Raw genomic sequence first — 15,998 nt, forward strand, 5'->3', positions numbered from 1 at the left:
CATTTTGGCTAGACTGCTCCCCCTGCATTTTTCACTCAGAATACCTGGGAGCCAAGACAAATATAGTATATGGTTGTGATGGAGGAAACCCCTTCTGGAATCCAAGAATACTGGCTAGCTAGACAATTTTGAAAGGCTACAGAATTGTGGTAAGATGAAGCTAACAAGACATATCCCTGGAAAAGAGCTAACATGCCCAGGCTGCTATCTCACATCCTTTTGTCTCTTCGATCACAGGACACCTCTTCCTACTCATTTCAAAGGATAGATGGGTTGGTCTGCAGTAGAACAGCTAGATCCAAGCACTAGATCCGAGCACTGATTCTTGAAAGCTTATGTCCTCAAAATCCGGTTGGTTCCTTAGGTGCTATTGGACTCAAATCTAGCTGAACTACTTCCTATGAATGCCTGAAAGTCCCACTAAGTGCAGATTATTAAGGAATATTATCCAGATAGGCATTAATCTTCTACAGGGAAATAGAGCATGAAATTAACACATCTAGAAAGGCCAGCTTCAAGTTTAACTTCCCATATGAAGCATTAACACTGTTTTCAAGAGGCTGTTTTCCCTGTAAGTTTTAGAACTCATCCATACAAACGATATCCATTGTGTTTCATACCCAGGCATACAAGGATGCTGTTTTTAGTTTAGTAAACCAAGCTTTTGTGCCACAGACATCCATTAAGTAGAGAGGAAGAGGAAGAAGAAGGAGGAGGAGTTGGTTCTTACATGCTACCCAAAGGAGTCTCAAAGTGGCTTACACCTTTCCTCTCCCCACAACAGACACCCTGTGAGGAGGGTGAGGCTGAGAGAGCCCTGATATCGCTGCTCAGTCAGAACAGCTTTATCAGTGCCTGCGAGCCCAAGGTCACCCAGCTGGCTGCATGTGGGGGAGCACAGAATCAAACCCAGCTTGCTAGATTCGGTCTGCACTCCTAGCCACCACACCAAACTGTAGAAAGATGTCTGCCTCTTTGGTCAGAAGAAGGAAGTTAAGACATCACGCTCAAGTTTATTTCTGCCTAGAATACATCTTCCTAAACATATATATACACCGGAAATCCTATATTGGAACGGAAGCTGCCTCTAACTATCTGGTGGCAGAAAAATAGTTTTGTAGTTAAACCCAGAGGAGAAATTTTAGTCAGAGCTGATGTGTAAAAGAGGGTCATCAAACTCTTTCAGGTGAGCTAGTTACTGACAGAATTTTCAGTCAACTAAACACAGAAGATAAGGAAAGTCCCTCTAATATAAATTAGGCATATTCACAGTAAAGGAATTTTGCAGTACAGACAGAAGACAAGGGTGAACCGATTAAATGCTGCAAAAGGTCAAGAGAAGGTCAGGGACAATACATAGCTTGGGGTAGTCCTTAATGAAAGAGACTGGAAAGCACAATGCCACATGAAAAACTATACCAATTTTCTTTTCATGTCTGTAAAACATTACTATGATATGGAATGGCCACTGTCCACCCAGTAATCCTTGTTCACATACTCCTAATTTCTGTGCAACAAATAGAAAACATATGTATATCTTTGAAGATCCCCCCCCACCTGCCTTATACAGTTCTAATGACAGTTATGGGGCTCAGGTGCAGACTCTAATGGTAAGGCTCTGATTGCCTTTTTAGCAAAATAGTCTCAGTGACCTGAAACAGGTCCCATTAACACGCTTTTACAACACCAGTCACCATAACTCTGCCATCTGCCTTAATTTATCACGTTTATCTCATCTACAAACAAATGTCCTAAATCAAACATCAAATTTTCCTAAATAGTGGAATACCATTAATTTTTAATCTATATAAAATAATTCATATGAATGTGAATCCTAGCCACACTTTAGACAATTGTTTCCCTCACCCCATTCTGGAAAGCTAGAATAACTGCTTTCAAGGGGGGTAAAAAGCAAAATCTACATCTTTCCTGGCAGTCTTCCGTAGAAAGCCAACCAGAAATGTCAGATTTGGCAGTCAGCAAGAAATCTGAGTTGCTCTTAATTGCAGTGTTGATTTCAGCATTTTAGGGAGGAAGATAAAACAGTAGCTGAACGAGATCATAAAAGGATTCTTGGCATATTTATGTACTTAAACATACCAATCAGCATTTTAAGTTTCTAGATCACTCTGTTGCACACAACATTTTTAGGCCTTATGGTTTTTTCTCTGAACACCAGACCTAAAGCCGTATCACAAATTGATTGTGAAAATTTGCTTAGTATTATAATATTGTCATGCTTCACATAGGCTGCTGCTGTCTGAGACAAAAGGAACAGAAAGCCCCCCTGGGTTCACAGAACTACTGATTTAACTGCTTTCGAAAATTTACCTCCTTCCTATTAACACCAAACCTTTACAATATTTTATTAACTATTAATATTCAAATGCTGTTTTGGAGCCAATAGTCTTGTCTGTTTATATTTCTGTTTCCTTATGGGAAAGGTGCATGTCAAGACTTCAGAAGTGAATCGTATGAGTGTTCTTGACATGGGCTTTAATTGACATTAAATCACTGAACAGCTGCCTATTCAGAAAGGAAGATCCACATGCACATCACAACGTTTACCTGGCTTCAGTAGTGGAGAAATGGGGGTGTCTCCCCTGTTCTAAAAGTGTCAGCTGGGGAATCTATAAATATAGGATCAAGAGGAAAGGACACCATGCTTTCCAGTTCATAGAACAGAGATCTGTACAGGAGAGTAGATAAGGCTGAGACCATTTCCGCATGGAAGGGGAAAACGTGAGTGGCTTCCTGCTTGCAAACACAGGATAGTAAATCTTGCATTTGCAGCCCTCCTCACAGGAAGACCCCTCCCATGTTTTCCCTCTGCCCCATCATGGCTTTCTGCCTCCTGAGAAGGCTGCAAGGGAAAATAAGCCAAACTTCTCCCTCGACTCCTTGGCTTGTCAGTCACAGCAAGCCACCAATCACAGCACAGCAGTTAGCTCGTGGACTGAAATTTTCTCCCCTCCCCCAGCCCCCAAATTATTATTTTTTAAAGGCACTTCTATGTTGCTATGCGGTAATGCCACAACATAGATGCATTTGTAATAAAAAATCAACACTGCTGCACTACTATGGAGAAATGCCAGAACAATCCAGCATCCCCCTCCCCTCCTTTTTGGAAATTGTGTTCTTTTGCAGTTTATCTCTGTCAGGGTGGAATTATGAGCCCAAAAAGGCATTTTGTGCTAATGGTTGGCTTTAAAACAAAGCACTGAGACCCCTGTATGATCAGGAGAAGGCAGCCCAATCACCTACTCCCCCCCCCCCCCTTTTCCACCTCCAGAAAGTGCAAAGGGGGCTGTTTTTGCTTGCCCGATTTGGGAGAAGGCTGGACAAGTAACTGAAGCCCAAAAAGACATTCTGTGTAAATGGTTGGCTTTAAAACAAACTGCTCAGACCCCTGCATCGTCGGGAGAAGGCAGCCTGATCATTCCCCCCCCCCCTTTCCTAGCTCATTCCCCACCTCCAGAAAACAGAAAAGAAGTTGTTTTGCCTGCCTGATCCCAAAAAAGTTCATGGACTCTTTAAAGATTTTATTTCACGTTTGACAATTTAAACTTACAGTTGCGCTGCAACACGTACCATGCCATTAAAAAAAATTACTCAGAGCAGGAAATGGGGAGGGGAGGGTGGGTATGAGGGCGGGACAAAGCTGCTGAGACTATCATGTGTTTCCCCCTCTATATGGTCTTATCCTTGGTTGCTCACTGGTTGCTCATTGAGGGGACACGCAATTTAGGATGGTAAATCTAGTTTTGGCAATTCCCGAAATTGCAAGTTAAAAATGGCCAAATCACGACCCGGCTACTAGACAGCTTCGGGATGCAGGTGACGTCATGTGGAGGGGGCTCTAAAAGCCGCCAACATTCGAAGGCTGTCCAGGAACATATTCCTCGTGTGGAAACAGCCTGAGGTACTTGCATCTTTGGGACAGCATTCAGAGAGGAAAGAATGGGAGGAATATTACTTCCTGTTATAATATCTGAGTTGAGCATTTATTTTCCCTTACTATTTCCAAATATAAAGCTTTGGTGTGGAGCAAAAGGTGTGAAAGGACAGGTAAAAGCCAAATTACTTTTGATTTCTGAGTGGCTGTGTAGATTTATTTTTTTTAAACCTTGCTCTGGCAACAGCTGCCACCACAGCAAACAGATCATTACCATGTGCCTGAAGTGCTGCAGTAGCCATTTTCTGGCCGGCTCAGTCTCCTATGGCAGTCATTTAAGAGCCAGTCTCATGGTTTCACAGAAGGTTCTGATTCTTGGAATTCAGGAGCCCAAACAGTATTGAAAGTATCAGGAAAAGAAGTGCTAAACCTTATTTCCAATGGATGACTGAGTGAAAGCCACTCATAGGTCAGGCTTTCTCACTCTTAGGTCAGGCTTTTGTGAAACCCTGAGATTTCTTGATGGCTCTGGAAGCGTTTTGTGAATAGGTGGGAGTTAATTAATTTGTTATGTATATTTTGTTATGTATATTTTAAATTTGTTAAACATTTATTGGATGATACAATCATATATGGTCATGTTGACCCACCTACCAACCTCCAAAATGGCCAATGATGGGCCTGGAATGGGTGGGAAAGGGAGGGGTCCCAGATAGGCATGTACACAGCTACGCTCCCCAGCCATGTTCTGCATGATCGTGCCAATTCTGGGGTTCCTCAAAGCCTGAAGAATGCTTCAGGGGTTTCTCAATGGTAAAAAAGTTGAAAAACAATGTTTTAGGCAGAAGTCAGCAATCAACAATAGCTCTCCTATAACACATCCTACTTCCTTGTGTGTAGGCATGCGCACATCTGTCTGCCATCATTTTACTGCTAGCATACAATAGCACCAATATGAGCCTGCTCCTAGTTTCAAAGACAGAGAGGATCAGGTATAACAGTGTGCACAGAAGCCCAAAACATTTGAATAATGCTATCGCAACATCAATCAATCAATCATTACTAAATAATTATCAAACACATTTTTATTCAGCATGTAATGCAGTTGTATAAGTATTTTTTTAAAAACACGTGCGCAGAAATCTATGATTATACAGGCAGCTGATGTTCATTAGAAAATGGGAATCGGCAGAATATTCGTAACTATTTCAAACTATCACTTGCTTGAAGTAAGTTATGGTTACATTTACACTGCAATTCCATGCAAGTTCCATGGGGCTCAAAAGAACTCATTCCCTAGTAAATATGCATAGGACTGCAGTATTAAGTCTGTTTTCAGTGATTTTAAAGCCAACAATCTGGTTTTAGTCAGCAAAGTCTCAAAACTGGAAGGTGGCATTTTATGGGAATTTTATGTATGACATCAAAAGTGAATTTAAATTGTCAGGACACATATTAAAACTGGGTTGTTGTTTTGTTTTTAATTCCCAATCTTCACTGTATGAGCAACATACAATAGAACTGAATTACAATATTAAAAAAACTGCTCAGCGAGAAATCATCTCTTTAACCACCTTGGCTCTCAACATGCATTTTCAAGTGACAGCTATACTTGCCGTGGATATCGGAGTACTGAGGGTAACCATGATCCATTTTAATTTGAAAGCTTAGCATTATCAGAAAACTAGAAAGTGCATTTATAAAAGTACTGTCAGAAAAAAGTGGTTATTGAACAGGTTTACCATATTTCATACAATTCAGTAAATGCTTCAAAGGTAACATTAAATGGTGTACAGTAAACATATCCCAAAGGGCTCTTCAAAACTGTTACAATATATGTTTACTAAATACTTCTGTACTACAGCATTCATAAATAGAATGAAAACTGCTTAATGGCACCACAATCTCTGGCACTGCACTAGACGTGCAAGCGACTTGGCCAGGAGTACATCAGGTCTTAAGTGCATATCAATAGCTGCTTAAGAATGTCCATTTAAATATAATTAATGCAACATCAACCTACAATATGCATTATTGATTACACAGTTTAATATACTTTTTCTTTGTTAAGCAGGGGTCAGTTTTCAAGTTGGCTTGTATTATGCACAAAGGCGAAAACCCAAGTCCTCACAGATCACTGTGAACAATTTCTTCTGGTAACTTCAGCTTCACATAAAGCCAGAGCTGAAACACACACACACATACAAAAGCTTATTAGTTATTCTTTTCTCTGTGAAAGAACAGCTATTTTGAGTACAGCAGCTTTGGCTTTCAAGAAATCCATTTTACTTTGATAAAATCCCACTGATTCAAATGTTGGATAATATGAGACACAGTTCAAAAAGCCTTCAGACTGCATGTGGGGTTTCTATGTTTGAATGCTCCCCTAACATCCAAACCTCAGTTTCACATGGTTTTACTTTTACGTACGAGCCAATGAGCTAGCTTTCCACATGGGAAATGCAAAGCTGTCTAAAGTGGAAGAGGGCTGTTCAGCCCACCATTCTCCTCATTACAGTCTCTTCTGATATACAACACCAACTTCTTCCCACCCATAACTGAATCAAAATCTGCTTCAGTAGGTACTCTTGAAAATATCCATGCTTATACATATATGAGGGGCAATGCCCACTGCATTCAGGAATACAACAGGCACTAGATTGGGGGGTGGGGTGGAAGAACTCTGTTGATGGCCTCTCCCTCCCCACAGGACCTGAAAAGGCTGCAGGCCCCCAGGAAGGGAGCTCACCAGCAGGGGCAACTCTCACATGGCAGGGATCTGCAGCCTCAGTGGGAAGTGGGAGGAGGGGGTGGTCAGGGGTGGGGGACAGATGGTGACTGGCTGGCCCCAGACAGACAGGCAAGCTGGTCAGATGAAGAGGTACTCGGCGGCAGGACAGTTTCCCTGAGTGGGTGTTAAGCCCCAAGTGGCACTTAAGCCATGATACCAGCTCTTCCTCCAAGTCCTTACCAGAAATATTAAGTTGAACAGATTTTAAGCATGTTAAGTAACAACAATTATTGTGTAGATTATTACTCTACGTCAGTGGTTCTCAACCTTCCTAATGCCATGACCCTTTAATATAGTTCCTCATGTTGTGGTGACCCCCAACCATAACATTATGTGTTCTTTCACAGAAATTAAAACAAAACTGACCAATGGCATAAAGATCCATTGTTCATGATTGTATATAAACTAGTTACAAATTGTATATAAATTGGCAGGCGCCTTCAGAAGGAGTGGCAACAGTGGCAGCGCCCTCTACTCCGGCCAAGCTACTCGCCCTGCCACACCCCCTGTGAAAGAGTTGAGAATCACTGCTCTATGGTTGAGAATCACTGCTCTATGTAGTTTTAAAAAATTCTTACAATATAAAACTAACAAAACTATCCATTTATAATATACCATTTTTGAAAGAATGTTGCACCATTTAATTTTTCATTCCAGTAATGTACAAATAAAATTCAGTTTTTTGGAGGAAATGTTTAATCTGAGCTATTTTAATCAAAAACAAATATCCATTTTTCAGTTAGTCACTGCTTACATGTACAAGATTTATAACCATATTTAAATTTTCTATTTCTATTTTTTAAGTTGTTAGGACTGTGTTTCAGGTTGCATAAGGCACACATACCCTCAAAGTGACTTTAATATGACTGAGTTTTGTCTTGAGCCCTTGACAGACAATTTATTCCTTACTAATTAATGGAATTGTCAGAAAAACTGTAAGCTGGGCCCAGCCTTCTTTTCCTCTCCCCATTACACAAGCTATCCCACCACCACTTGGAGGTTGGTAACCCTAGTTGGAGGAACCATCCACTTTCAGCAGCAGAAAAAGTTGGATGGATCCAGTCCAAGGAGTGCAACAGTTTCCACATCCAATTTCACAAAATACAAGATTGTTGTTCATAAATCTTCAGTATTTTTTGCCATTACTAGAACTCTTCTGTAAATTTCAGTAACATTATTAGGAATGAAAAAAGCTGTAAAATCTGCACAAGTTAAAGTAATCATTACTTATGGATCAATTCTGTTTTCTGCATCTTCAAATACTAACGTACCCTAACCACATAACATTTGTACATTGCTTCCAAATACTATTTGTTGTATTCCCTGTGAGCGAGTCTTTCCCTTTCTAACTTCTCTCTCTCTTCCTGCATATTCACAACTTCCTGATCTCTCACATCAAAACACAGGAGCTCAAGTCGGAAACCTTGATCCCTTAGGGAGGGGAAACAAAGAGAGTTGTCATAAAAAGCATTTGAAAATAACAAGATTATCTCAAATAGTTCAAAACAGAATGACTGTTAATCAAATTTGCCCCACAAATTGCTCATATATTAATATTGCCTTAAAAGTTTGCTTGAATTGAAAAGTGTTTTTTTTATTAATCAGTTCTAATATATAGGACAGACTACTTACTTCTTGCGATCCTTATCTTTTTTTAAAGTAACAGTGGGAGTAGAGACAAGAGCCTGCCCTTGCAGTATGTCTGAGGCAGCTTTTCTTTTATGGAAGGCCATAATTTCTTCTTCCAGAAGCCTTCTTTTCTCTTCCACTTTCATCCTCTCTTCTTGGTGAAGTCGTTTCAGATGTTCAAACTTCACTTGCAGCTATTAAAAACATTACAAAATTTCAATTCTGCCACAAGGTGGTAGTGTTATCACTGAATCCACTTGGGAGACTAATTCCCAACATTTCTGTATTCCAGTCATATTGATCCTCATACAAAAGCGCAAACATAACCTTTTCATGAGCTTAATGCCTTAAATGGTTTCAATGGCAAACACATATTAGTATTTTTATTAAGTCTTTTATAAGACTATAAAAAGAACCCTACTGGACTGCTGGTTCATATAGTCCAGCACAGTGCATTTCAGAGGCTAAGCAGTTGCCCTGATATTCAGAAGTGTGTTGCTACTGTATATGGAGGTTCCCTTTTTTCACCAAGGCTAGTAGCACCAATGGACATATCCTTTATAACAGTGGTCCCCAGTCTTTTTATCACCGGGGACCGGTCAACGCTTAACAATTTTACTGAGGTCAGGGGGGGGGTAGTCTTTTGCTGAGGGCCGCTGCCGCCTGAGCCCCTGCTCCACTTGCTTTCCCGCCAGTGCCCCTGACTTCCCACTGCCTGCTGGGGGGCACCAGCAGCAGCTGCGCAGTGCCACGCCAAGGGGGAGCCCCAGCCATGGTGGCTGCCGGAGAGCACCAACAGTGAGCCGGCGCCAAAGTGGCAGGACAGCCCCGAGGCAGCAGCCAGGGAGGAGGATGAAGAGGAGCCATGACCCGATACCAACTGATCCACGGACCGGTACCGGTCCCCCGGACCAGGGGTTTAGGACCACTGCTCTATGAAAGGGAGATACTACATAAGGAATGTACATAAGAAATCTTCCTTTCTTTAGTAAATGGAAAAGACAACAATGCTCTGTAGGATTTTGGGTCCCCAAGTCCTTGTGAATGAAACTGTGACTGTGGGTTAGCAATTAGTCTTATTCTGACGAAGAGTGCTTGCACTCAAAAGCTCACACCTTGAATAAATCTTTGTTGGTCTTAAAGGTGCTACTGGACTCTGATTTTATTGAATTTACATCCAGGTAAGAAAGTTCACTCCTGTTGATTTTGTTTGATTGCTTTTCAACCTTTACACCATTCATAAGAACATGTGGGTTTATACGGTTGTCTATAACTTATTCCGCAACATTTTAGCTTTTATCTGATGAATAAGACTTGAATAATGTTCTTTAATGTACAACCTCAACAATAACATACACACACACAAAACATATAACTTCTTAATCAAACTAATAAAAAGGAAAAGCACAAAAAAATGCTATGAGTGAAGCCTATTGATTGATTTCAGGGAAGCTGTTTTCAGACCAAAACTAAAGCACCTGTAAAAGTCTCTTCTAAAAAACCCCCAACTTTTCACAGAAAATAGCAAAAGAGATGTTGTATTGATGGCAAATTTCTCCCCACCTGCTACAGTACCAAGTTTAAGTGCCACATCCTGAAATGCTAAGGGTTACAGTTTTCCATCACAGCAAACGGTTTAGAAGGAAAAGGTGGACAGTTCCTGGCAGCACTATGGCAAGGAAACAAATGTTTTAATAAAAATGATTCACTGGATTTCTCCTTCTCAGTCAAACCGATCTATTTTAACCAAAGGTTAGAGCTGCATAATGTGGACAATAAATGGGAGGAACGGAGAAATGCATAACCTACCAATGCCACTAAGTAACCCCTCCCCCCCTGTACTGCCAAAGTGACTCGGTTTCTAGCAACTATCACAGTGAAGATTGTCAATGAGCTAGAAACGAGGTTCTGTGGTGCCCAGAGTGTAGCACTGGAAGCCTTCAAAATATCACTAAGGAGGACTGAGGCAGCATGTGATCTCCTCAGGCTTTTGTTCCTCAACAGAGCCATCCTTAGCAGATTTGCACCCTCATCAGAATTTGGTAATCTTGATCCTGGCAAACCCCCTCCACGGCAGTCTCAAAGACAGAGTCATATGTACAGGGAAGAGAACAGAACATTTGGACAAAGTTCTACACGATGCTTATGTTGCTACAAGCTGAAACACAACCTCTCTCTCCAGCAGCCGAAACAGCAAGCACAGGCTTTCTCAGGAGTAAATTCCAGTGAATAAAACTTGTCTTCCTTCTGAGTAGGCCTGCTTAGACTGTGCATGCTGGTCTCTACGCCCTTTGCAAGCTTATTCTTTTATTGTGAAATACACATTATTGTATCTGTCCCTGCTACCAGAACAAATCCAGAGAGCATTCTTACTTCTCGTTCAGCTTCTTTCAGCAAGGCTTCTTTTTCTTTGACCCTCTGCACAAATGTCTGCCTCATCTCCTCTTCTTTTTGTTGTAGCTCCTCAAGAAATTCATGCCGCTTAGCTTCATAGGTCTCCTGTAGACTAGAGGCCATAAAATGTAAATGGTAAGAGGGCAAGAGCAAGCGGTTCCTGTCACACTCCACTCATATACCAGTTTTTATAGGTTTTAGTTTTTTTCACATCAACATTCACAGGTATGTTTTAAAGGGCCAGTCATCAGTTCACTGGGCTGCAATCTTACTCCAGTTTATTCCTATTGTGTTTCATAAAGAACTGACATCCTTTCTTTTATTCTGCACCAAGCAACTTTTGCAGTTCCAATGGCAATTATGGAAGCACAAGCTACTGGAGTTACAACGAGATGGTAAATATTCTTTTACGTTTGGTCTTAATGAAGAAGCTCCAAAGTCTTTTGAAAGGCTTCGCTTGAGATGTCCATCAAGCAGGCTTTTGTGTAGACACATAAAGGACTGTGCTTTCACAGACCTGCCACAGAGAGGAGCTAGCAAGTTTTAAAAAGATGATTTCAGATCCCAGTTACGGGTGCCAAGTAAGTGCAACGCTGTTTTCTGTCAACCTAGAGAGCTGCCAGTCAGAATACTTGACAATGACATTCATAAGATCAAGATAGACAGTATAAGGGAGCTTCATGTGTTCATGCAATAACCATGCAAAGATAGACTGCAAGTGCCCAGAACTAATGTGTATATTACTGTAAGCATGGTGCACATGGTTCACTTTATCTTTTCAAATGTTGTGTCATTAATGGGAACCAAGAAACTTGCCCCAGTTTCTTTATGGATCTCAATTAGTATATTGAAGTTATGAATTCCCTCTGTAGCTACACCTAAAATGTTTTTAAAGTTATGTTCTTAAAACATCTATTTCACATGTTGTTCTTTACAGCTCTTCATAATATTGTCCCATTGGAAGAGTTGCTAACTTAGGAGATGCATATTGGATTAGAAAACATACAGGATGGCCATGATCCCCCCCCAAAAAAAAATTTATTTTGTGGATTAAAATTTGCTCTTATTTGCTACCACCTAAATGCCAGTTGGTTCACTCCATCTCAGGATGCTATTGGGGCACAGGCTGGTCCTAGGTGTATGGATGCTTTCAGTTGGCAAGGCCTGAAGAAATGCTTAGAAAAATGCAGCTCATCTTGTCCAGCCTCTATCTTTGCCCCTTGTGGCTGATACTATCAAGCTGGGCTGAGTTGTGTGAGTGGTGATGTTACAATTACTTCAAAATAACTGGATGTCAACCTACTCCTTGAAGAATGTGTCCCCAGGCCACAATAACCTAAATAACTACCACCCAGTGGACCAACATTCCATTCTTTAGGTGATCCAAGAGATAGATTACCCTGACCTATTTCAATATGAATTCAGACAGGTTTATAGGATAGAAACAGACTTGACTGACTGATGATACTCACTGGTACCTGTTGATTCTCCTGGCATCAAACGTTGCCAAGAGGTTTCTTAGCCAAGATATCCTTTTGGAAAAGCAGTCTAAATTGGAAGTTAGGAATACCATGCAGAGTTTGGTTTTAACTTTCTTGACCAATATTTTCCACACAATGCACAAGACAGGCTTTCACAAGTAGAAGACCTCTTTAGGTTTTGAAACTATCAAGAATCTAAATCCTTTATCAAGGAAGTCTCTTCACTCATTTCACCATATAATGAGCGATACAAGATACACAGTCAGTTGGTACAGTGATCACAGAACCATAATACTGGCAGCAGAAACAAATACTTAACTTTTACTATTAAGACTGTGCTTCCTGCACATGACTCCAATTAGTCTCTCCTGTCTTACTTTGGGTGACACACCAGTTTGATTAGCATTGTTTGCCATTCTCCTGGCACTGGCTGATGATGTCTTCAGCCAGGACTGGGAAGCCACTCCATGCCCAGAGTCCACCTTCATCCCTGCTCTTCATTAGGAAAGCGTGCTACAGCCCACCCTGGCCTGGGTCCATCAGCAACTCTCCTTTCTTAAGTGACAGCAGCAGTACCAGCCAGGTTTCCAGTGTCAGGCGCAGCCCTGGACACAAGGCAGCTTGCCCTTGCAACAGCAAAGGTGGTACTGAGAGTGCTGGCCACCTGTCTTCTTTCCAGGACACAGGAGGTGCTCAGTTAGCTCACAGCCAGGAAATGCAGAGTCAAGTTCAGAGTCAAGCCTGGACACCAATGCATACTCTGCATTATAGGGTACTTCCAAAAAGCCCTCCATGTCAATTTCTGAATATTTCCATTCCTTTTTCAAAGAAGAAACACTATGTATTTGCATACTGCCAGCAAAGCATTCTCCACTGTACATGCAGGGAGATGGTTTGTGCAGACAGCTGCTATGACAATTTTGCCTTCCTTCATAGGGATTTACCTTTATATTGTTTTTTTAGTTTAGCAGTCTCTGTTTACATAAAGATGCATAAGCTTCTTGGTCTCATTAACAAGTTGGTGAAGGTAGGAACGTTCACACAGGTTCCAGTTTCCTTCTGACTAGGGATCCCCCCCATCTAGGAGCTATTTCTCTCAGACTTTAAAGATAGGCTATACATCTCACTTCCCTAACTCAGAATCCTTCTTGCTCCTCTCACAGTTTGCTTTATTCTCTCACCGTTAACTGTCAGCTCTCAACTTCCAACTGACACTCTCAGCTGAAGAATTTCATCTGAATCTCCTGTCACTCAAGGTTCTCAGGTGGAGGTTACAACATTAACCATTTAATGTCTGTCAAGCTGCATCACCACATTCACAGTATGTTTTCCTGGCAAATTGGGGATCAACTTTAGGAATGTTCAATATTTTGATGAAACATGCAACGTTCAAAGAACTCTCTGACGAGCTTGTAGAAACTTTGTCCATCATCTTCAGGACATCTCGGAGATGCACCAGAAGACTGGAAGAGAGTAAATTATATCCCAATCTTTAAAAAAGGGAGATGACCTAGGAAACTACAGTCCAATGAGTCTGTCCTCTGTTGCAGGGAAGATAAAGGAGCAGATATTAAAGGGGGCTATCCGAAGGACAACTAGGTGATCCAGGAAAGTCAGCATGGATTTGTCTCCAACTGGTCTTGTAAGATCAACCAGGTATCCTTATTTGACTGATGGCCTTACTTGATTGTAGAAACTCAGCTGATGTTGTTTACCTGGATTTCAGTAAGGTCTTTGACAAGATGATGTTCTGATGGGTAAACTGGTGGACTGCAGACTATGATAGTTAGGAACATTTGGAATGGGTTAGAAAACTGCACCCCAAAAGTAATTGTCAATGGTGTTTCATGGGACTGGAGGGAGGTGAGCAGTGGGGTGCCACAGGGCTCAGTAATGGGACTGGTACTTTTGAACATTTTATCAATTATCTGGATGAGGGAGTGGAGGGACCCCTCATTAAATTTGCAGATGATACAAAATTGGGAGTTATACTGAACATCCCAGAAGATATAGGTAAAAGTTCAATGAGATCTGAACATTCTGGGAAAGTGGGCAAATGAGTACAAAATGCAACTCTTTAAGGAGAAGTGCAGATCTACATCTGGGTAAAAAAAATGAGAAGCATGCATACTGGATGGGAGATACACTTCTGGGTAGCCATGTGTCAGAAGGTAAGTTCTTGTGTTTCATTTCATTTATTTATTTACAGTCATTTAGACCAGTATCAGAATAGCATCCCAGTTCACAGAAATGAACATTTCAGAGTACTCATGGACTGCAGCTAAATGTGAGCAGAAGATGTGATATGGTGGTAAAAAAGTTAAATGCAATCTTGGGCTGTATCAACAGAGGAATCACACTGAAATCGCGAGATGTCATAGTCCCACTGTATACTGCACTAGTTAGACCACACCAGAAGTACTGTGTGCAGTTCTGGAGGCCTCACTTCAAAAAGGATGGGGGTGAAATTAAAAGGGTGCAGAAGAGAGGATGATCTGGGGCCTGGGGACCAAGTCCTATAAGGAAAGGCTGAGGGACTTGGGAATGTTCAGCTTGGAGAAGAGGAGGTTGGGAGATGACATGATTGCTGTCTTTAAGTATTTGAAAGGTTGACACTTGGAGGAAAGCAAAGAATAGTTCCTGTTGGCAGCAAGGATCTTCAGTAATGGAAGCTACGTGTAGAACAGTACCAATTAAATATCAGGAAAGTCATTTTCACAGAGTAGTTCAGCAGTGGAATAGAATAGGCTGCCTAAGAAGGCGGTGAGCTCTCCCTCACTGGCGGTCTTTAAGCAGTGGCTGGACATATCCTGCACTGAGCAGAGTTGGATTAGGTGGCCAGTATGGGCCCTTCCAATTCTATGATTTTATGATATGAGCTGGAAGATAAAGGAATAATTCAATTTGGTAGACAAAGCACACTGTATGGCTGATCATGTGGTTTATGTCTGAGCCTTTGATCCTACAAGAACCTACTTGGAAGCAAGTTCCTGTAGCTTAACATTTTAAGCCTCAGTAATGACTTGACATTTAAATAGTGAGAGGCTGGCAGGGACCTTAAGCCTATTAAGGAGCACAACTTGGCCAAAGGCATGCCAGAACATATCCATTAAATGAGAATGGTACATACAGCACATGTTAAAGGAAATGCTATTTAATATTTGCATATTTGGAGACCACCTGACTGGCAACTTCACCTGAACAGCCTTAGCTATTCAGCTCACCAGTTTTCTGAGAATTACAGTGATATTTCAAAGATTTCAGAGACAATGCACTTCTGCACTGAAACTGTCATTCTGTAATTTGCCTAGCTTTCCAATATTCTTTTTATCTACACACCAATTTGTGTTCTTTCCTCTGATCTTAAGAGCAGAGTGTTAAAAGCTTCCTCTCAGACTGCTGTAGGTACCCTTCCCTTCTGGAACACTGAGTGTTTTATACATTTTCTTGGCTGTTACCAGCACAAAGCCAGTTTCTAGTTTGAGAAGCAATTCTTAATGAAACAAACAATGAATTGGATGATCTTAAAAAACTGAAATGTTGAAAGAGGATTTCAATCTTACTGCAATAAATATAAAGGCAGACGCTGGAACTTTTCCCAGCCTTCCACTCATGGAAGCGGCAAACAGGAAAGGTGTCTTTTAATTTACAAAACATTTTGGTCAGCTAAAAACAAAAGCAACTCTATTGTTAAGCGGTTACTGATCCTTCTGCACCATAACATTAAGTTACTGTAATATTTCACTTTGGATTTCTTAATTCACCCAAGGTGATGTCCTCTTCTGTATCAAGAGTGACCAGTCTCATG

General features: G+C 41.2%; 1 protein-coding gene across 6 annotated transcripts in view; it reads right to left on the reverse strand.

Moving 5' to 3' along the window:
• Positions 1–4,962: 4,962 nt before the first annotated feature.
• The window catches only part of SEPTIN10 (septin 10), a 42,665-nt gene continuing 31,629 nt past the window's right edge, over positions 4,963–15,998 (reverse strand). For 5 of the 6 annotated variants that reach the window (XM_077343641.1, XM_077343644.1, XM_077343639.1 and 2 more), the window contains 3 exons: positions 10,689–10,821; positions 8,319–8,509; positions 4,963–6,079 (listed from right to left, as the gene is read on the reverse strand). In XM_077343641.1, the coding sequence (XP_077199756.1) occupies positions 6,064–6,079; positions 8,319–8,509; positions 10,689–10,821 (340 nt within the window). In that variant the 3' untranslated portion in view covers positions 4,963–6,063. The other variant, XM_077343645.1, reaches the window with a different exon arrangement.

This window comes from Paroedura picta, chromosome 6 (assembly GCF_049243985.1).
Source record: "Paroedura picta isolate Pp20150507F chromosome 6, Ppicta_v3.0, whole genome shotgun sequence".
Taxonomy (NCBI): domain Eukaryota; kingdom Metazoa; phylum Chordata; class Lepidosauria; order Squamata; family Gekkonidae; genus Paroedura; species Paroedura picta.